The sequence below is a fragment of the Aspergillus sydowii genome, assembly GCF_001890705.1.
Source record: "Aspergillus sydowii CBS 593.65 unplaced genomic scaffold ASPSYscaffold_13, whole genome shotgun sequence".
NCBI lineage: Eukaryota > Fungi > Ascomycota > Eurotiomycetes > Eurotiales > Aspergillaceae > Aspergillus > Aspergillus sydowii.
This window is the reverse complement of record NW_024467871.1, coordinates 721,118-740,560: the sequence shown is the minus strand read 5'-3', so window position 1 is coordinate 740,560 and position 19,443 is coordinate 721,118. Positions and strand designations below refer to the sequence as shown.

The following is a 19,443-nucleotide window of genomic DNA, read 5'->3' as shown; positions in this document are numbered from 1 at the left end:
AAGCACCAGGTGGTCACTTGAGGTAGTTTGTCCACGCAATATGCAGTCCATCGATTTCCTTCGTATTTACCAACGCAAAGAATCACTGATAGGATATTCAATGGTAAGTATCGATATCTTGCTCTCGCCTGGAAACCGGGCTGTGGTATTCAAACGTCTTTTCCTATGGGTTACAATCATGTCTCTTAGATGCCGGAAGTCCTGTTACGTATTGTACGGATTATACCAAGCAGACTGATGCTTTGCACTGCGAACTTGCCATATCCGTGCAAATTTTAGAGTGTCCTAGATTTACTGTAGAAAATCCGCAGTCATCTTCGACGAACTTTCTCTGAGATAGGTCCAATGAGGTTAGAAAGCCTAAGGGTCCTTTTTTCTTTTTCTTTCTTTTTTCTTTTTTTTTTAAAATTATAATATGTTTATATATATTCTTTTATTATAATACATTTTTTCCCCTGCATTTGCGCGCGTCTAGTTGCTTGGCTTTGTCTAGGGGCGGCAAACAGCTTATTGCTCGTTGCTGTCATCATGTTAAAGATAAACTAGCCCGAATCCATAAGAACGCAACCAATCTTCAAAATTCATGCAAGACCCTGTCCGGATAAACCGACCAGTTCAGACTCCAAGACTCAGACTCTGTGAGGGCTAGCGGCATCTCGGCTCCTCGCTTCGGCCAACTTACCGACAGCCAAGACTGGCACATGAAGAAGCGACTGCCAGTCCTGTGCAGGACATTAATAAATAACAGTTCCTCTTTCAAATCCGGGGTAATCTGCAGGAAATATCTAAAGTTATAATGGCAGAAACACTAACAGCGACCACGTCCGGCGTTGTACTACCGGAAAAGACCGAGTCAGCCCCCGCAGTTATTCCTGTCGACGTGGACAAAACATACACGAAAGACGAACTGGTTATACATAACAAGGATGGTGATCTGTGGCTTGCTATTGATGGGACCGTCTATGATTTGACCAAGTTTTCGGAGGAGCATCCAGGTGGGAAGAAGAGTACGTCTCAAACCATCCCTAATAACTTCAACGATAAAAATTAATAAATAGCAGTTTTACTCGGAGTGGCCGGTACAGACGCAAGCAAGAAGTACCGCAAATATCACGGCGATAATATCCTACAGCGATATGCGAAGGACTATAAGATCGGGATATTGAAGATAGAGGTTCAAGCTAAGGAGTCAAAGGGGCTGTTTTCCCTATTTAAAAAGAAAAAATAAAGTACCTAATTACCTGCATTTTACGCTTGCAGCGTTATTTACGCTGATTATGCTTTGTGTTTAAACTGGCACTGACCGGAAGTGGTTCCTAGAGATGTAGTTATCAGTTTGACTCGCCTGAAGGTAATAAACCCCGGAATGCAGGTCGTGGGGCATTTACATGACCAGCTGGATGAGGCAGAAGTGCGCTGCGTCAGGAGGCTGTTGTGCACGGGCTTGCCAATTTGTACACCTACAGACGGAGAGTTTATTGAATGGAATGGCCATAGAACAATCGCCTGTCGTTGCTACATTAAGCGGCGTGGTATTAAGAAACCAGTCGAGCGTGTCTTTCAGCATCAAGCGCGGAAAGCAGATCGAGTGTACTTGGTCCATTTTACGATAATCAGCCCTCGGCTCACAGACGTGATAATGTCCCATATTGACGGGCTCGAAGCATTCCCATGTCAGATGCCCTGAGTAAGAAGTATACAGCGGAATGCGGGATGCAGGCTGGTTAGGGCTTCAACTCAATCAATCAACTATCATAGAAGTCAATACATCATTCGTAATTAATATCAATATCAACCCATTATCTACAGCTTCACCAACTTCCCACCACGCTTCTTCATTCTCTTCCTCAACAGCCTCAACGAATAAGTCTTCTGCCAATGGCGAATAAACCCCGGCGTCACAGGATAAGTAACCGTCACCGTCGACATAAACAGCCCAGCAATCGCCCTCGTCGCCCTCGTCGACTTCAGCCCAAACCCCTCCCTCACATTCTCCGGCAACTGCTCAATCGTCAACGGCCTCACAATCGGCAACAACAACCAAGCAATCGGCCTCGCCCACAGCGGCAGCCCCTTGGGATGAAACAACTCATCCAACACCCCCCTCGCATCCTCCGTAACATAAAGCTGGTTCTGCACAACATCGTCCCAATAAACTTTAAACGCATTCCGATCAACCGGCCACATCTCGCGCGGTACCTGCAGCGAGGTCCCCATGCACGCATAAGCCTGGTACACAAGCTCCGCCTTGAGCGGCGGCAACTCGCCATAAACCTTCTCGTACATACCCACCATAGACGCATAGATCGTAGCAGCAACCCAGAGCTGCAGGGTAGGATTCATAGCGTCGTAGGCCTCGTTCTTGTGCTCCCCTCCTCCGCTGCTCGGCACTTGGAGCTGTGCTTCGCCCTTGACGCGCGCATGCGCTTTGTCCACCCACGCCTTCATCGCGGCCTTCTCCTCCGCTGTCCCGAAGATCATCGCGAAGATGTACATCTGTGTGTACTGCGTGCGGCTGATAGTACGACTAGCGAAGGTGCTGTGGTCTGCGACCCCCTGGCCGACGAGGGGGTGTGCGATCTGGAGGAGGATTGCGGCGGCGCCGGCGCCGAGGGCGATGCCTTCCTTTGCAACGCTTTGGAGTTCATGGATTGCGAGGTCGGTTTCGCCGAGCGGGGTGGCGTCGTGGTCGATGCTGATGGAGATTGAGGGGGTGGATTTGGGGGTAAAGTCGATCATGGTGGTGTGGTTTGCTCTGTTGATTGATTACTTTGATATATGGTAGATGGTAGATGGCAGAACGGTATGGGGGCGTTGGATGTCCTATATCTATATCTACTGTATATTGCCCCTCCATCTTGAATAGACTTACCGTCGGGCCGTTAGCCGGTGAAGAGTATTGACCTGGGGTCGTCATATGCGGTTGTGTGTGAGCATGATTGGATTCGTAGATCTACACTGGGGTTGGGGTTTAGAAAGTGGGATGTCTGATGAAGGGTCTAGTTAGGGTTTCCGGTGCGGGGACACCATCCATCAAGGCATAGACTGGCCCATATGAATTCTTATGCTCGAGCATATCATCTGGACTCTAAGGAAACCGGGTCGGGACGTCTTGCATCCGGTGTAGGAGAGCGGATATGGATGATGGGCTGCTGTATAGGTTATGCCTCGGACATTGACTTTCCGAGAAGGATGTATCAAGTATGAGTATAGTATACAGTGGTTTATGGACGGGTTCATTCCAGCACTCGATGTTTCTATTTTATTAGGTTATTGCTGTATTACTATCCACACCTACCGTCAACATGGCAGACGCCATGGATGTAGCATACTGAGACCACACATTCTCCACAGATATCCCGTTTATGATGCAGTGCATTAATTGCATCCAAAAATGGATCCAAATACAGATGTTGTCTGTTTATACAATTATGCAAAGTATACCCTATAGCCAAGTCAAGGTATATATTAGCCTGACTCAACGTCTCTGACATACACCACCACACTCCAATCAAAGCTGTCCTATACTCCCGTCCCACGTGAACCCTTCAAATACGACGAAGGAGCCGCGGGCGGGGCTCGGAACGGTAAGAGTGTTGACTGGCCACTTGAGGTGAGCTGTCATGTTAAGCGACGACATGTGCGGTGGAGGAAGGAATCTGATACGGATAGCACTCGATCCAGAGATCAGCGCTCAAGGAGCCAAGCTGCAATCTGCAGTGGAGAGAGCGGGAGACCCTGGACCCTGACGAGGGTACTTCGGATATTTGGGAAAAAAAAACGACACCTGTGAGATTCGAACTCACGCTCCCGAAGGAAATGCCTAGGCTTACAATACATGTATAGCAGGGCACCGCGTTAGGCCACTCCGCCAAAGTGCCTCTGGAGGATTTCGGGCTGGAAAATTGGTTCCATCACTCCATCCAATATGCATGCTCGTTGACATTCCTTGCAGATGCAGATACCACGTACCCCTTAACCCCGAAATATCATGAGCGCCAACTGTAACACAGGTACGTATACTTATTAATATTCCTTGGCGCACTCTCCAGGAGGTCAGATCCCAGCACGGCGCTTCGCAGGCCAGTCAATGGCAGTCATCTCGTCTGCTGTCGCTTCCAGCGCTCTTCGGGACCAGGAATTGACCGGCAGTCGGCACCGAGCGTGGGACGCCATGGGCCGGCGCGGCGGATCGAGCAGTGGCAGCCTATCAAGACAAGCAATTGCACAAAGCGTTCTCCTGGCGTTGTGCAGGGCGAACAAGAAAGTGGAGGGTGGGCTAGGCAGCACCATTCTGGGCCAACCAGCAGGGGCTGCCGGTGGAGAACAGCCTTAAGGGGCTGGCTAGCTTCTATCAATTTGGCGCAAAGCATTGTTCCATCGACCATCAGTCCAGAAGTCGGTCAGTCCTTGACGTGGTTGTGCAGATGCTGTCGTTGTTCTATCTGGGGAGATGGAGACAGCGAGATGAATGGGCGGTGGCAATCTTTAATTAGCACACGCACTGGAAGAGAATGTCTCGAGTATTGACTATTGAATCTCTGCGGTGGAACTGAACTGGCCGGGTGGATACACTATTCATTGCAGGGCTGATGATTTTCATTATTCTTCTGCCTGCTCTTGGAATCACCGCTGGATCAATAAAAAATAAAAAAAAGATTCTCCCTCCCCTTTCCCCAGATCAGTCCTCCTCCAGTCTCCAGATCAGATCACCATGTCGTACCAGCAGCCTCCTCCCGGGGCTTAGTATGTCTACCGTTAAGCGAAGCTAAACCAGAATACTGATTACTGACTGAATAGCTACCCTCCTCCCCAACCCGGATATGGCCCTCCTCCGCCTCAGGCCTATCCGCCGCCCATGCAATACCAGCAGGCACCTCCCCCTGAAGAGAAGAAGGACCGCGGCTGTCTGACCGCTTGGTATGCCAACCTCACCTTTGAAAAGGAAAAAGAAGAACGTACTGACCGAATAGTCTGATGACCCTGTGCTGCTGTTTCCTGTGCGAGGAAGCCTGCGAATGCTGCATCGAGTGCGCGGAGTGTTTGTGCTGTGGTTGTTAGCCTGTTTATACCATCATACCATCTCTATTTCTGCAATACATAATCTACCACTTTCTGAACTACCAATACATCAACTCTTTCGAAATGCCCTCTCGACTCAACGTGCTCCGTCCGCGCTTCAACAACCCTTTGCTCCGTACAGTGCCACCATATGGCGATCCCAAACAACCCTCCCAGCTGAACCGTACGCCGTCTTCATGCCATCGAAAGGTCCATTGAAGACTTGTGCAGCATACCGTTCTTCAGGCGGAATGCGTCCATGACAAGCTCAACCCAGATTACGCCGCTTGTTCAGATGTTGGATACCAGGCGCAATTATCCCTTTGCGACAAGACAGCCCGTATAACTTGGTCGTATTCGACTCATCAACTCAACAAACTCCTGCACGGAAAGCCCGTAAGAGCGCTGTTATAAGGGAGTCGACATCCAGGTTTTCATTCAGAAATAAGAAGCATTTAGAGATGTGCGTAAAGGTCGCCGTATCCTTCTTACCAAAGACGATCTAAACTGTTCAACATAATTAGCATCGTAAACGAACAAGTAATATAGACATCTGCGACGGCGGAGCGGGTATTATTTTCCATGAAATGCAATCCCGTTATCATACACCTAGGTGAAGACAGTGGCGAGGCTAGTGACCTGCTGATAGAAGATTGATCTCGAACAGTGCAGGAAATCATCAAGGCCGTTTAGTGCGCAGGTGGTGCCCGGAAAAGTAGGGAATTTAAACGGTTGTTTAACAGTAAACTACATATGTTCATCCAAAGCACATGCCGCCTTCCTCAATGTAGTGTGTCCCTTTTTTTTTTTTTTTTTTTTGTTGCCTTTTTTTCATTTTCTCGATGTTTTTGCATCTCCTGCTTGAGCTGGCGGTTCGAATAAATTCTGCAACAACAAATTCAGTCGTAAACTCGGAAAGGCAGCAAATTCAAATTTGCCGCTTAAATCATCTAGCACGCGCTGATATCGCAGCAGCAGATTACGGCGGAAGTGAAACGTTTCATCGTCGATACTGGCAAGAAGCTGAGAAATCATAAAGGTACCGATGATGGCAATGTTGCCCTTGCAGTCTATACATACACTTTGAGAATCGCAACCTGGGTGGAAGGGTAATTGGACAAGGAGGACTTACAGCTCAACCATAGTCCAGGGGACACCTGGCCATCATCCATGGTCTCAAGGACTTCAACCAGTGTCTCCAGATGCATGTTGTCCGCCAGAGCACTAGTAGAATTCAAGTCTGTCTGTCGACCGAGAGGCCCCGCTGTATGGATACTTGTGTTGCGTAGTATGCGAATATAATGGCATAAGCTGGAAGAACGGGTTAGCCTGATACATGCACCTCCCGTTATTTGGCTCACAATTTGGGTTTTGGCTTTGGGGTCTCCCGGGAGTGAATATGTGCCTGTTTGACCACTGGGCTAATTCGGCGCGGTAGGATTCCGATAGACTCAAGGCGGTTTTATCAATGATACTTGGGTCCGGCCTCAGGGAGTAGAACCCGTCCATTATACCAGAGAGAACCATGGTCAAATGGGACAAGCTGACGAAAGACTGGGTTGATGAAGGGGAGGAGCCGTCCAGAACCCCCCATTCGTTCATAAAGTCAGCAATAGTAAGAGGCACTACCGTGAGTTGGTGAGACTGTATATGACTGGGTCGTCCTAGCCAGTAGGCAAGCCTGCGTAGTAGAAGAAGAAGATCAATAATTTTATTTACCGGGTGCATGCGGACCGGTGGCGCGTACCATTTGTCTTGCATATAAACCGTCCACCATAGGATTCTTCGAAGCTTTCTTTCAGACTCCAAGATATTCCACCCTTTCGGGTCAACGTGGAGTCCAATGTCTTGCGCAACTGCCACGAGCTAGAGAGAGTAAACCGTCATCAGTTATACCTGAGAGAGAGCAAGTTCATGGATGCCTCACGAACCTGCGCAGTCGATGCCCAGTACCCCGGATGATTGGGCTCCCTGACGATCATCGGCGGCAGCTGCAAATAGAGCAACAGTGCCTGCACCGTCCGCAGCGTAGGTGTTCGTGTTTCGAGGCCCGTTGAAGAGAAAACAAACTCGGCCAGCGAATGTCTGTCGATGGGGGCCACACCTTGCAGTGTGTCGGAGTGACTCCAGAAGCATGCCGCGGAGGCGCACACTGCGGCAAGCAACGAGGCGGGAATCATGCCCTTCTGCAGTGCTTCTTCGAACGCCAAGCGCGACTCAAGGATTGGTAATGTCGGATGAACAAATCGGTAATACAGGTCGAGAAGCTCATTGCGATGAGGCTTGACGATATTCTCCACGTGGGCTGTATCGTAGGCACCAATATGTGCGTCTAGAAGAGCATCGGGATAGATCTGGCCCGTCAGGCTTCGTTAGTTCACTTTGTTTCGTCGTCATACCTAAGATAGTTATATACCGTAAAGTACACAGCGTCAAACGATTCTCGCCGAGTCGCCAGACACGCCAATTTCCCTTGCCAAAGTGATTCTCTCGATTGAACGGCAAATGCCGTAGCAGGTACAGATCCTGGTCGCTACTAGCGCCTGAATAGAGACAAGTTTGCCTAGACATTAGCGCTGCGTTGGATGCAGTGCTTGCTGATCCATCAGCGTCCGTGCCATTGCTTGTGACCAGTGATTGGAATGGGTGCGTCGGTAATGCAAAAAGCTGTGCCGCCTGATTTCCTGCACGCGGGGCCGATTGTTCCCCGGAGTTTAACGAGTTTGACGATCCATGGCCGCTGCCGCTGTTTTTACTCGGGCGCTTTCTGGCCCGCGGCTGAGAGGTGTATGTGCAGATATTCCCTCTGTGTCGACACAGCGTGCAGGCGAGCTCGCCCGGGGACTGGATGCAGCCGATTCGCCGCCGTCGACATGCGTCGCAACTATGTAACAGGTTCCATTAGCGAGAGCTCCGTCCACTTGGCGATCAGCGCCGCTCGTTCTCCACTCACGGCTGCTGTTTCTTCGATCTGTAGGGCCGAGCTTCAGCCGGAGGGGCTGAAGCAGCTCCTTGGTCTGCGGCCGACATGAGCGTGTTTGGATGGCTGCAGCGTGTTCTCGGCAACCGGGGTGGGTTCAGACTCGATGGCCGCGGGCGAACCAGACCAGGTATTTATACGTATTCTAGTACGTAACTTGGTGTCCTGCGGGGCGATGGACTGAGATTTCTAAGATTTCTAATCCGAGATGGCCCGCGGCCAACTCCGCCCGCGGCAGTCGAGGAGAGATGAGCCATGGAACAGACTGCCGTGCATCCCCAGGCACAGGTTTCTGACAGCAAGTCTTCAGAACAGCAGCATAAAAAGATGGAGCTCCCAAGTCTTCTGGCGGCACTGTAACTACTACTCGGAGAATTGAAAATATACCCAAATCTTCAACATGGAGCAAGGCCTTGTGCAGAGTGACTTACCGTTAGTACCTTTTCCTTGCCCTTTCGAGAAAGTCGAACATTGTCTGACAATTGCAGGTGCCCGCTTCTCGAGGAGCGGTTCTCGGAGCTCAAAAAGAGCGTCATAAGCCCCGCTGATAAACAGAGAGTCATCGAGTCGTATGGCCGTCTTAAACAGCTTCTCTCGGTCTCGGCGGACCGCATCGCACAGCATGGTGCTGCCATGGTTCCCGAGATCCCCTTTGCTGATATTGCTGCAAACAACGGAAAGCTGCCTGAAGGCTTTGCCTCCCGTGCCCGGGAGACAGGCTGTCTTATTATTCGTGGCGTTGTCCCCGAAGAACAAGCAACAGCCTGGGAAAAAGAACTGAAAGACTACACCAGAAGACACCCAAAGGTCGCTGGCTTCCCCAAACACGATCCGCAGAACTTCAGTCTGTTTTGGACAAAGCCTCAGGTGGAGATTCGGAGCCATGAAAGTGTCCTCAAGGCGATGCATGCGGTCAGCCAGCTCTGGCATTTGAGTGATGAGGAGACCATGTTTGATGTTAGTAGCCAGGTCGCATACGCGGATCGCTTCAGAATCCGCCACCCTTCGAAGAGTGAGTTCAGTGCGCACTCCTGCAAGGACTAGCTATCCAGGCTAACGGAATTAGATGAGGAATATATGCTCCCCGCCCACCAGGATAGCGGCGCTATCGAGCGCTGGGAAGATCCAATGTATCGCGCCTGCTACCAGAAGATCTTCGAAGGCCGCTGGGAGGAGTACGATGCATGGAACGCCGATTTCCGAGCAAATGCAAAGACCGATCTCTATGGGACTGGAGAATCCTGCTCGGCGTTCCGCTCCCTTCAGGGCTGGCTTAGTCTCTCGCACACTGGAACCGGCGAAGGCACCCTACGTCTGGTCCCGGACTTGAAACTGTCTACCGCATACCTGCTCCTGCGTCCCTACTTCATTCTGGGCGAGCAGTTCGACAGCACAACGCCGGTGTTTCCAGGAGCTCCGCCTGGGAGTCTGCAATTCTTTCCAACCGAGGCCCTACATCCACATCTGGATCTGAAGCGTACGATGATTGGCATTCCGCCGGTCAAGCCCGGTGACTATGTCTTCTGGCACTGTGATCTCGTTCATGAAGTCGATAAGCTGCATCCTGGAACGCGGGACTCGTCTGTGAGTTACAACGGATGTGTGCCGTTGTGTCCATACAACGTTGAAAGCCTAGTCGGGCTGCGAAAATCTTTTCTGGATGCGCTTCCGCCAAAGGACTTTGCAAAATACAACCATGGGGAGCTGGAGGCCGAACACGATGACCACGGAGCGCGTGTGGAAAACATTTTGTCTCTGGAGGGTCGGCGAGCGATGGGGTTTGAGAAATTCGATGTGGACGAGGAGGGCATCACCGTTGGTCAACGAAGAATGAGGCAGTATGCTAATGAGATGTTGGGCTTCAATTAGATATACCACTTTTCCCAACTGTTCTTGAATTATGATATTCTACTAGTCTACGAGAATTCTTGGATGGAACCAAGATTCATTAGCGAGGCCTTTCATCATCGTATCCTATTAAGAACTGTTGGCAAACTCTTTGTCTTTCTATCCTACAAGTAGTACCAGTAATTAACTGGCTGTTTCCTTCCATAAGAATTACGCATTCAGTGTTTTAATCTGTCGTGAGTAAAATCCGGGACGGTTGCGTTCAATTTCTGCCATTTATAAACTTATGTTGATTTTAGGTCCAACCGCGTGTTTTTATAGTAAACTAAAGTAATATCCAGTATAAAAGGTATTAAAAATATTAATATAAAGATGGCAGAAAATCGAATGCCAAGCCACGAAACGACCCTGAGTTGGCCGCGGGCCAACCACATATCTGGGCGCCTCCAACTACTTCCTGTGGGCCCCTACTTACTGGTATAGAACAGTCAATCAGGGGCCCTGGTGCTGCGGGGAACTGCATTTAATAATATCTCTATAAATACAGCCTGCTAGAATGCGAGATATCGGAATTTTGAATTTGCTCTAATAGCCTCTGCTTCTCTAATCCTACTTTCAACTTTTGGCGTCACGCACCCCTCCCATCTGTGCGCCCACACTTTCCATCTCGAGGATGAACTGGCAAGAGCGTTGTGCGGCTCGAAGGAGAGCGTTGGCCGAGAGCATCCCGGCCGCATGGCGTCTACCTCCGTCCCCCACGTCGAAGTCGTCAGAAACCGACTCAGTAATGCGACATGAAGCAATTACCCAAATTCTCTCCCCAACGGAAGTCAAAATCTCTGAGACTGCGACTCCTCTGATCCTAGACAGGCTTAAAACAGGTCAATGGACGTCGGAAGCCGTCGTCACGGCCTTCTGCAAGCGTGCCGCCATTGCGCACCAACTACTCAATTGCGCAGCGGAGATCTTGTTTGACGAAGCACTTGCAGACGCACGGCGCCTGGACGACCATTACAAATGGACCGGCAAGCCCATTGGTCCGCTGCATGGCCTTCCCATTTCCATCAAGGACATGTTCGATATAGCGGGCCACTTTAACACTGCAGGCATCGCTGCACGACTGGACGAAGTAGTGTCGAAGGACGGCCTCATCGTTAGACTCCTACGAGAGGCAGGGGCAATCCCATTCATAATTACCAACGTCTCCCAGGCCTGTCTTCTAGTGGAGACAACCAACAACATCTACGGAACGACTTTGAATCCCTGGAACCGCGCACTCAGTCCCGGCGGAAGCTCGGGTGGTGAATCTGCCCTCGTGGCATTTCGCGGCTCCCCTCTAGGCATGGGTACGGACGGGGGAGGTTCGTTACGACTACCGGCTGCATGGACGGGCGTTTACACGCTGAAACCCTCGAGCGCGAGGATGCCGGGCGGCCATCGAGGGATAGGATACTCAGATAGTAACCAGTCCTGCAACGGGCCGTTCGCAAACGATATCCCGTCGCTCAGGCTGTTCTGTGAAGCTATCCTTGGCTCCGACAACAACCAGACCCAGCCATGGCTGATAGATTCGAATATGGTGCCAATCCCGTGGAACCCGAACATCAAGCCGCCGACAAGGCTCCGACTGGGCATGCTCTACGACGACGGGATTATACATAGAACACCCCCGGTGCAGCGTTGTCTCGTTGAAGCTGCAGGTTTGCTGAGGAACGCAGGCCACGAGGTCGTTGACTTGACTAGCCCAGAATGGGCTGAGATGCACCGCCGTGGCGCCTCTATTATATTCCGTATATACACAGAGGAAGGCGGACTCCATCTCCGCGAGGAGCTGGAACGGTCTGGTGAACCGCTCGTACCGCGTGTATGTACAGGGTGGTCTGAAGCACCGTCCACGCCAACGGAGATCTGGGCCAACCACCGAGAGCGCAACAAGCTGCGGGATGAGTATCGTGCAGCAATGCGAGAAATAGGCCTGGACGCAGTCATCAGCGCGCCCCTGCCTCACCCTGCACCACCGCATGGGCAGTACATCACCTCGGCTAGCGTGGCTATCTATAATCTGCTCGACTACGCCTGCTGTGTTGTACCATTCGGTCGAGTCGACACGGAAAAAGATGTCGCTGGTCCAGAGTGGTATGCACAAGAAGCATACGAGCCGATTCCGGACTTCCCGTATGACCGCTACGATGCTGAGATGAAGGAACTTTGTGAGTACCGGTAATCCTTTTCGCTTTACAGGCAGCTACTGATTGCATCTCTTCTCTAGACAAAGGACCTTATGTGTTTGAGAACGCGCCCCTTGCACTTCAGGTTGCGACTTTGCCATACCAGGAAGAAATGTGTCTTGGAATCTCAGAGATCATTGATAATGTCCTTCACGCAGAGTGATGGTATGTGGTAAAATGAAGAAAAGCCATTGCATCTAATTATCAATGTCCGGTCCGTCATTTACGTAGTCAATGTAGCCCAGATTCGGTCCTCACCGTGATCGATAACCTACACAATGCTCCTATCGAGGACTTAGGTGGGATCGTAACTAGAGGCCCTTTATTTAAAGCCTAGTGGCTTTATACGCCACTCGGGCTAACATAACTAAGGTCCTGGTAGGGCTGTCATGTTTATTGTACACCCATATCTACTTTTGGGACTGCAAGTGGTGCTCTCACTGTCGATTCCGATCATGTGGATTCACATGATCACGATCTGATAGATAGTATGATTCCCCGAACAGAGTAATCTCCAAGGAAACCTGAGGAGGCTGAAGAAGCTGAAGAGTCTGTATGGCGTTGGGTTGGCCTGTTCTAGTCCTTGTATAAGAAGCCCGGTAACCGTGCTGCGCTAGTAGTTAAATAGAAGGCTTGATAATGGCCTGCGAGTGAAACTCGTTAAGATTGAAGCTCCTACGTCCGTCGGTGACGAGAGCAGGTCAGCCAGTTGTAAGCAGGACGAGCGCTTTAGACCTGATAGGTAGGAACGAAGTTCATTGCATAGGAAATCTAGAGTTACAACAGGTTTGTCTCACGGTGATATAGGCTAATCTAAATCTTCGACTTGCCCAACTTGCCCTCTTCAGACTTGTACAGCTTGACCAGCTGTCTCACCGACAAGTCCAACAAAACATCCTCCGAGCCACCGGGAATCCTCGCCCCAGGCACATCTCGCAGAATGGCCTCGACCAGCTCGCCCTGCCCCTGCTTCGTGAACCCAGCGCCACCAAACAGCAGCACCGCACACTGCGCACACTCATTCAGAACCATAGCCGACTTCGCCTTCGCCAGCGCCGTAACTCCACCAAGCCGACGATCTGCCTCCTCCTTGGGCATATTCGCAAGCTGATACAGCAACTGCTCCACAAACGCCCACATCGTCTCCAGCTCGCCGCCAGCCTTCGCCAACCGGTGCCGCACAACCGGCTGGTCCATGAGTGTCTTGCCAAACGCCTCACGCTTCAGACAGTAGGCGAATGCAGAGGAGAGCGCCACGCGCGCCTGCCGCGTCACCCCGACCGAGATGGTCAATCGCTCGTGGTTGAAGTTGTTCATGACGAACTTCATGCCCTCGCCTTCGCGCCCGATCAGGTTCTCCACGGGGACTTTGACGTCGTCGAGCTCGATGTACGTTGTTCCTCCCGAGACCTGGCCGGAGACCTTGAGTCGTTGCATGGAGACGCCCGGGTAGCCCTTCAATGGGACGACGAGAAGCGAGAGCCCAGCTGCGCCGGGGCCGCCGGTGCGCACGGCCATGGTGCTGTACTCGGACCAGATTCCGTTGGTGATCCTTCAGGTTCGTTAGTCAGTCCACTCAAGATAGAAAGAAGGTGTAGGTGGGGGGTACCATTTCTTGTTTCCGTTGATGATATAGTACTTGCCGTCCTCCGACTTGGTCGCGGTCGTGGTGATGTTGGCAACGTCGGATCCGGCATCTGGCTCTGTAATGGCGATGCAGCACCGCGCGCGCCCGGTCAAGAGATCAGGCAGGAATTTCTCCTGCAGCTGCTTGCTGCCGTACTTGATGATCGGGGGGATACCGAAGGCGAAGCCCGCGTTCAGCGAACCGCCGGGGCCGCTGAGACCAGAGCGAGCAAGCTGGACGGTCAGAAACCGTCCCAATAAGAAAGGTCGTAGTTATAGTTAACATACCTCATCAGTGTAGATCCCCGTGTGCAGATAATCCCACTCCTCAACCTTCACGCCCAGGATATCGTGGATCCCAAGCCTCTTCAGCCACTCGGCGGGCAGAGGGGCGGGCAGGTTCGGCAGCAGCATATTAGCCTTGCAGAAGTCCTTGAAGACGTGCTCAGGGACGGTGCCCTCCTTCTCCCACTCCATGGCATGCTTGATCAGGTTCTCGTACAGGAACTCGCGGGCGGCCTTTTGGAAGCGGCGGTGGCCCTCGGTGTAGTATGGCGACGGGAGGCCGCGCAGGTACGGCGGCTCCGCAAAGGGGACGGTTGAGATGCCTGACATTTTCGATTCTCTCGATTCTGACTGAATTGGTTTCCGAACAGGCGAGGATGGTCAGTTAATAAATTAATAAATACAGCAGCTCGCGATCCCCGCATTTACAGCCGAGGCTGACGGTCCGAGGCTCACATGATTGACTAATAGAGCAGACATTCTTCTTTGGGAAGTATGTGTGGCAGACCTTACCTCTATAGGAAGGTGTCTCTCCTGCCAGTGCTTCGATTGTTATTCATTGTAAACTGATCAGTATAGAGTAACTGATCAGCATCTGTATTACAGCTAACAGCAGGAGTGTTATGTTCACCGAGATCCGTACCTGCAGCACATGGCTCAGTATCGGCCCGTCAACGCCGCGGGTCGGGTTGCTCCTTCGGCGATCTCGGTCCACAGTTGTGATAATGCAACAAGGCGGGTTAAATACCGGGGTATTGTCTCTCGGCAACATGATTAACTGTAAGACCGTCTTGGCTTCTCCGAAGGTTTTTACTAGCCTGTCAAAGGGAGTTTCCTGGACCGGAAAGGATCCACCTGATGACAGAGTCTTTCAAAGACAGAGGTCAAGCTGTTTTAGATTGCATTATGGTGTGGACCTGTCATTTACCATACTCATTCTCCTGATTGTTATTCTCCTGCTGAGGGACGCCCCCTGCATCTGCTTTTCGAGCGTCAATACCATCCCGACTACTTTGTGGTCTTCCGTGAGTTTCAGACGCTGCTGTGCAAAGTATCGCGCATATTTGAAGAGGCACCAGTAGGAGCCCACGACGTTGATCAGGCTGAGACATATTTTATAAGGAACCTACGCTATCAGATCGAGAATTCCAAAGAAGGACAGCAAGGGACTGCTTACATAGTATCCAATAATAATAGCCCAGCTGACGTGCTCTTTCTTCCGCCGGAGGTGAATTTCATTAAAGATAATGGCTTGAAGCAGGTACAGTCCCACTATGGCCGCCAGGATAGCCATGCAAAATCCTGGTTGCACCATTATAGAAATGGGCAGTATGAAAGGAGCGAGTAAGTATGTCATTGTCTCATACACCTGCATTCAGACGCGCGCGGTATCAGAGGCGTAATTGCAACGGGGAGCAAAAACGACGCAGACATACCTCTTGAACGACAAAGATCTTCGTACCGAACTCCCACCATCCCAACTTCCACGATGCGGCTATTTAGGCCATATTATGCCACAGACTGTTGAAAACAAAAAAATTCCAACGCAGAAACCGCTGCTTAAATAAAGTCGTCTCCCCGAAGCCTCCTCTAGTGTGAGCGCTGCTGGTCCAGAACAACGCTGAAGGCGTGCCGGTCTCCACGAAGACCGCACTACACATCTTGATCCGTCCCCCAAGCCGTCAACAGGCATGGCCCATGAACCAGTCTTCGCTGATGGAAAATCCGGGATGATTCTCCATGGTCTTTTTCAGAAACCTTTTATTCCAGAGCGAGATCGCCCCGTGAGGGAATGTAGCACTGCCGACTCGTCCCGCGAAGCTGCGCTGCAAGCCGGCTAATTTGTATTCTAGATCCTGTGCCTTTTGGCACCATGTCAAGTGCGAAGAGTCGGCTCCTGCGCACTTGATTGTATACGAAATACACTGTGTTCTGTGGGTAAGGCGGGAAGTGACCACGGGGAAGTCAGGAGGGAGGATACAGTCGTCGTCCATGAGCAGGACATGGCCAAAGCCCTTGGCAGCGTGGCAGCCGACGAATATGGCGACTATCTTCGATCCTATGGGACACCAGATATGGTTTACTCCACGGATCCGACAGATCTCTTCGGTAGTATCCAACGGGCTCGAGGAGTTCCCATTTGCCACTACAAAGATATGGGACGGTGGGAAGATTTTCAATGCCGCGTCAAGAGTATGTCCGATAAATGCGCCAGATCGGTAAGCCGGAATTATAAGGGCACAGGTCGGGGTGCTGCTTAATTGGATGTTTCGCTGCGAGTAGAACTCGGGCCCGGGAGGGGACTTTTCGAAGGGAGCTAGAAGAGGAGTGTAGGAAAACCTATCAGTTATAATTAGGTATCAGCCCTCATAGATCGTGTGGTCAGCGGCTTACAATATTACTAGGACCATAACAATAGACCAGCCTCCTTGGACGACAAACTTGTGTTTTACCACCAGGTATAGCCAGTATACTGCCCCATTCCACAGCGGCACCCCAATAAGGACAAAGTACACGAATGCGACCAAGATAATGTAAGCTCCAAATTCCAGCAGAATCCTGATCCAGAATTTTCGTTCGTGTTTGATATTCACCAGACTTGCCATATTGTAATGACTTGCGAGGCTGGCACTGCGAGGGCCTCCGATTCCACTGCTACCAACATCGCCATTGATAAGTTGGCTAAAGGAGCGTGACTGTCTTTTACCTGCACGAGGCCTACCCTCCTCAAGCTGGGCCGGTGTAATGTGGTTTCGCCAACTTAAACGCATAGAAAGTCGCTGTGCCACTGGCATGGAATCAGTAATCGATGGGCCGGCCTCATCGGCTGGCACAGAGCTACCCTGTCCCCTTTCAGATCCAGATGATATCGATATCGATCGGTTTGCAGTGACATTAGAATTGGATGAACGTTTTTTTGGGACGTGGATCACACTGTCAGGAGCACGAATCGATAGGTGTGGGTTGTATGCTGCTTCGGTCTCAGATTCCGTTGCTTCCACCACGGTTGCCAGAGTCCCTGGAATATAAATGTGGTCCGCCATCTGTTTTGTATGTATGGGCAAGGCCCAATGTTCAACCTTGGCACCAAGGGCGTGCCGATATGATCAATGGCGTCGCCTGTCAGATCTGATAGAACCTGGATATCCGCAACAGGATCCTTGGTAGTGGTATTCGGTGCAGCGGCGTCTTCGTGTGCAACATCAAAAAACAAAAAAAAGGAATATATACCCCGTGAAGCGGAAATAATCTGGGCCTTGCTCATTATTTACCCAGAGATTGAGGGGCTAAGGTGCATTCTCATTAATAGACTAAAACCACCATCACCAACTACGAAGACAAGGCTAATCACCTGGTTACCATCTTGTTTCCATCCCTTCCACAATGTAGGGGCTGGCCCTGCTATAGTATAATAAGAGACAATACCAAAGCAAAAAGCAATCATATCATCTACTTCAGTCAACGTGCACAAAACTGTAGGACAGTAGGATTGAGTACGAGCAAGGGGCAATTCACATTCACGCGCGCCTTGGGAGGTGATTTGGCACTGGAAATACTTACCGCAGCAAACCAACATCTGCATCATTCTTTAAGTTGATCATCACCTAAATCACGAATTGTACAACAGGCTGTCAGCTTATGAGATCTTGATTAGAGTGACTAGACGGTTTCATGTTGCGCAAAATACCTGCCACGAAATGGCCAGTCCAATGCGCCCTTCAACATACCGAAGCTGCAAGATCCGGGATTTGCTTAGATTCCGACTATATGACAGATATTACTTGACCGGAAGAAGTATCCTTGTCTTGCCACTGCTGCGATCCAGTGGATGATAGGAAACGGGGATCTGCGCCATTCTTGGCATCGTATCCTCCTACAGCTTGCACCATCTCATGGAAATATGATTCGAGCAAACTGCACAGCATCAGACTGGTTCTCTCATGCAGATTCGATTCCGCCGTAGTCGTCCATTTGGTTTCCGGCTGTTCATTATATAGAAGCAAGTGGTTTAACCCACCTCTGTTCACTCCCGTCGTAATTCCCCTTTCCCGCTCCAGCTACCGCGAGTGCCGGGCAAATGACCGTTTCAGTAGCCTTGCCTTGCTCATCAGTAACCGTCTTTTCTCCTTTTAGTTTAGGGCTGGAATTCCAAGATTCTGTGACCGCTGAATAACACCGAGTGAGCACACAGGGCTTCGAGGTTTAGACACGAAAGCTCTTGTCGAGAGAGCAGTATTTAAGCAAATATGGTTGTGACAAAAGACTAAACCACGTACAGAGCATGTCTTGCATGATAATCATGATAATCGCCCCTTCCATATAGGTAGAGCAAACCCCGCGGGGTGCTGATTCGATGGCAGCATACATTCCAGACATCTGCCACTGTGGGCCTTATCAACGGGTGCACGCGCCAGGCTGGTCATAAAGCATAACAGAGCCGCAGGTGCAAAAAGAATCTCGCACTGGCCCTCCTGGAGAATCCCTACTGATTTCATCTACCTGGGAATGTTCCGCCACGATTAGTTTCTAATTCGCAGCACCCTATCCCCATTATATTATATACCGGTACGCGGCTTACGCGCCTGTCTACGTGTGAAAGTAGAAGACCACCCCTAATTCTCTTCTGTTCAGGGCAGTGAGGCGGGTAAATCAGAGGAATCAGGAAAGGACTATATGGTATGAGTAAGGATCCTAAAATTGACCTTTCTTTATAACAAGATTTACGGCACGGGTTAAAGAATCCATGACCTAATCACAACGTACGAATAGAAGTACAATGGCTATAGTCAGTAAACAGATAATCCGAGAGAGTGCACTGGCCAGACTGCTTGGTCGTCGGAAATGCAACGGACCAAAAATCGGCGGCTGCTATTGACCTTTCTCATACCAAAGCTATTTAGGAGATTTCTTTTTGGAAAATTATAAAAACAAAACAAAACACAAAAGGCGTGAGTTCCCTTTATAACTGTATGGTTCCGGCTGACGACTCAGCAGCGCTAACCCTGGCTACAGGATTCCAACATGGCAGAAACAAACCAAAGCCTCAATGGAGAGCGTGGCCCTAGTTTTGCGGGAACAAGTCTTGTTCAGGAACCAAGTTTAGAGACTGCTGCTCGGTTAATAGGTATTATGAGGGCACTGATGACTACTGTAGTGCTGGTAACTATTACTCTAGTGCTTGCAAGTCTTGAATCTAAGACTAGCTATATGTATATCGCCTTACTAGGATTTGCATGGGTGAGAAACTGACTGCCTTATAACAGTGCTTGTAGAGACTTGAACGTGCAGTTTCAATAAGTGTTCCCAAATCCACATTTGCTCATGAGTCATGGCCAAAGTCTCTAGCCTCCACGTCCATATGGAGCACTGATAGTGCCAACCGGATTAAAGCCCTTACTAAAAAGAGTTGACCCT

At 50.5% G+C, this 19,443-nt stretch overlaps 8 protein-coding genes and 1 non-coding gene across 9 annotated transcripts; 4 read left to right on the top strand and 5 right to left on the bottom strand.

Moving 5' to 3' along the window:
* Positions 1-585: 585 nt before the first annotated feature.
* Positions 586-1,443, top strand: ASPSYDRAFT_185642 (cytochrome b5-like heme/steroid binding domain-containing protein). Its single transcript, XM_040843564.1, has 3 exons — positions 586-1,007; positions 1,062-1,229; positions 1,321-1,443. Exons 1-2 carry the CDS (start codon positions 797-799, stop codon positions 1,226-1,228), a joined length of 378 nt encoding a protein of 125 aa, XP_040698541.1. The 5' UTR covers positions 586-796; the 3' UTR covers position 1,229; positions 1,321-1,443.
* Positions 1,444-1,797: 354 nt separating this feature from the next.
* On the bottom strand, positions 1,798-2,739 carry ASPSYDRAFT_1161551 (oxygenase MpaB family protein; the record flags this gene model as incomplete). Its single annotated transcript, XM_040840094.1, has 1 exon — positions 1,798-2,739. One exon carries the CDS (start codon positions 2,737-2,739, stop codon positions 1,804-1,806), a length of 936 nt encoding a protein of 311 aa, XP_040698540.1. The 3' UTR covers positions 1,798-1,803.
* A 1,042-nt stretch (positions 2,740-3,781) lies between these two features.
* On the bottom strand, positions 3,782-3,881 carry ASPSYDRAFT_t122. The gene has a single exon. It is a non-coding gene; the product is annotated as a tRNA-Ser (tRNA).
* A 619-nt stretch (positions 3,882-4,500) lies between these two features.
* ASPSYDRAFT_49837 (uncharacterized protein) lies at positions 4,501-5,270 on the top strand. Its single transcript, XM_040847933.1, has 3 exons — positions 4,501-4,746; positions 4,801-4,920; positions 4,974-5,270. Exons 1-3 carry the CDS (start codon positions 4,715-4,717, stop codon positions 5,059-5,061), a joined length of 240 nt encoding a protein of 79 aa, XP_040698539.1. The 5' UTR covers positions 4,501-4,714; the 3' UTR covers positions 5,062-5,270.
* A 622-nt stretch (positions 5,271-5,892) lies between these two features.
* Positions 5,893-8,091, bottom strand: ASPSYDRAFT_35408 (Zn(II)2Cys6 transcription factor; the record flags this gene model as incomplete). Its single annotated transcript, XM_040845336.1, has 7 exons — positions 5,893-6,131; positions 6,194-6,325; positions 6,423-6,742; positions 6,809-6,927; positions 6,993-7,428; positions 7,478-7,945; positions 8,015-8,091. 7 exons carry the CDS (start codon positions 8,089-8,091, stop codon positions 5,893-5,895), a joined length of 1,791 nt encoding a protein of 596 aa, XP_040698538.1.
* Positions 8,023-10,060, top strand: ASPSYDRAFT_72062 (DUF1479 domain-containing protein). The gene is made up of 3 exons (XM_040850625.1): positions 8,023-8,473; positions 8,530-9,053; positions 9,108-10,060. Exons 1-3 carry the CDS (start codon positions 8,442-8,444, stop codon positions 9,908-9,910), a joined length of 1,359 nt encoding a protein of 452 aa, XP_040698537.1. The 5' UTR covers positions 8,023-8,441; the 3' UTR covers positions 9,911-10,060.
* A 502-nt stretch (positions 10,061-10,562) lies between these two features.
* On the top strand, positions 10,563-12,280 carry ASPSYDRAFT_210379 (uncharacterized protein; the record flags this gene model as incomplete). Its single annotated transcript, XM_040843991.1, has 2 exons — positions 10,563-12,099; positions 12,159-12,280. 2 exons carry the CDS (start codon positions 10,563-10,565, stop codon positions 12,278-12,280), a joined length of 1,659 nt encoding a protein of 552 aa, XP_040698536.1.
* Positions 12,281-12,825: 545 nt separating this feature from the next.
* On the bottom strand, positions 12,826-14,468 carry ASPSYDRAFT_210376 (acyl-CoA dehydrogenase family protein). The gene is made up of 3 exons (XM_040843990.1): positions 14,032-14,468; positions 13,727-13,977; positions 12,826-13,669 (listed from the first exon to the last, which is right to left on the bottom strand). The coding sequence occupies exons 1-3, from the start codon at positions 14,356-14,358 to the stop codon at positions 12,931-12,933; spliced, it is 1,317 nt and encodes a 438-aa protein (XP_040698535.1). The 5' UTR covers positions 14,359-14,468; the 3' UTR covers positions 12,826-12,930.
* A 1,208-nt stretch (positions 14,469-15,676) lies between these two features.
* ASPSYDRAFT_136031 (uncharacterized protein) lies at positions 15,677-16,634 on the bottom strand (the record flags this gene model as incomplete). The annotated part of the gene is made up of 2 exons (XM_040840741.1): positions 15,677-16,368; positions 16,423-16,634. 2 exons carry the CDS (start codon positions 16,632-16,634, stop codon positions 15,711-15,713), a joined length of 870 nt encoding a protein of 289 aa, XP_040698534.1. The 3' UTR covers positions 15,677-15,710.
* Between the last annotated feature and the right edge of the window lie 2,809 nt (positions 16,635-19,443).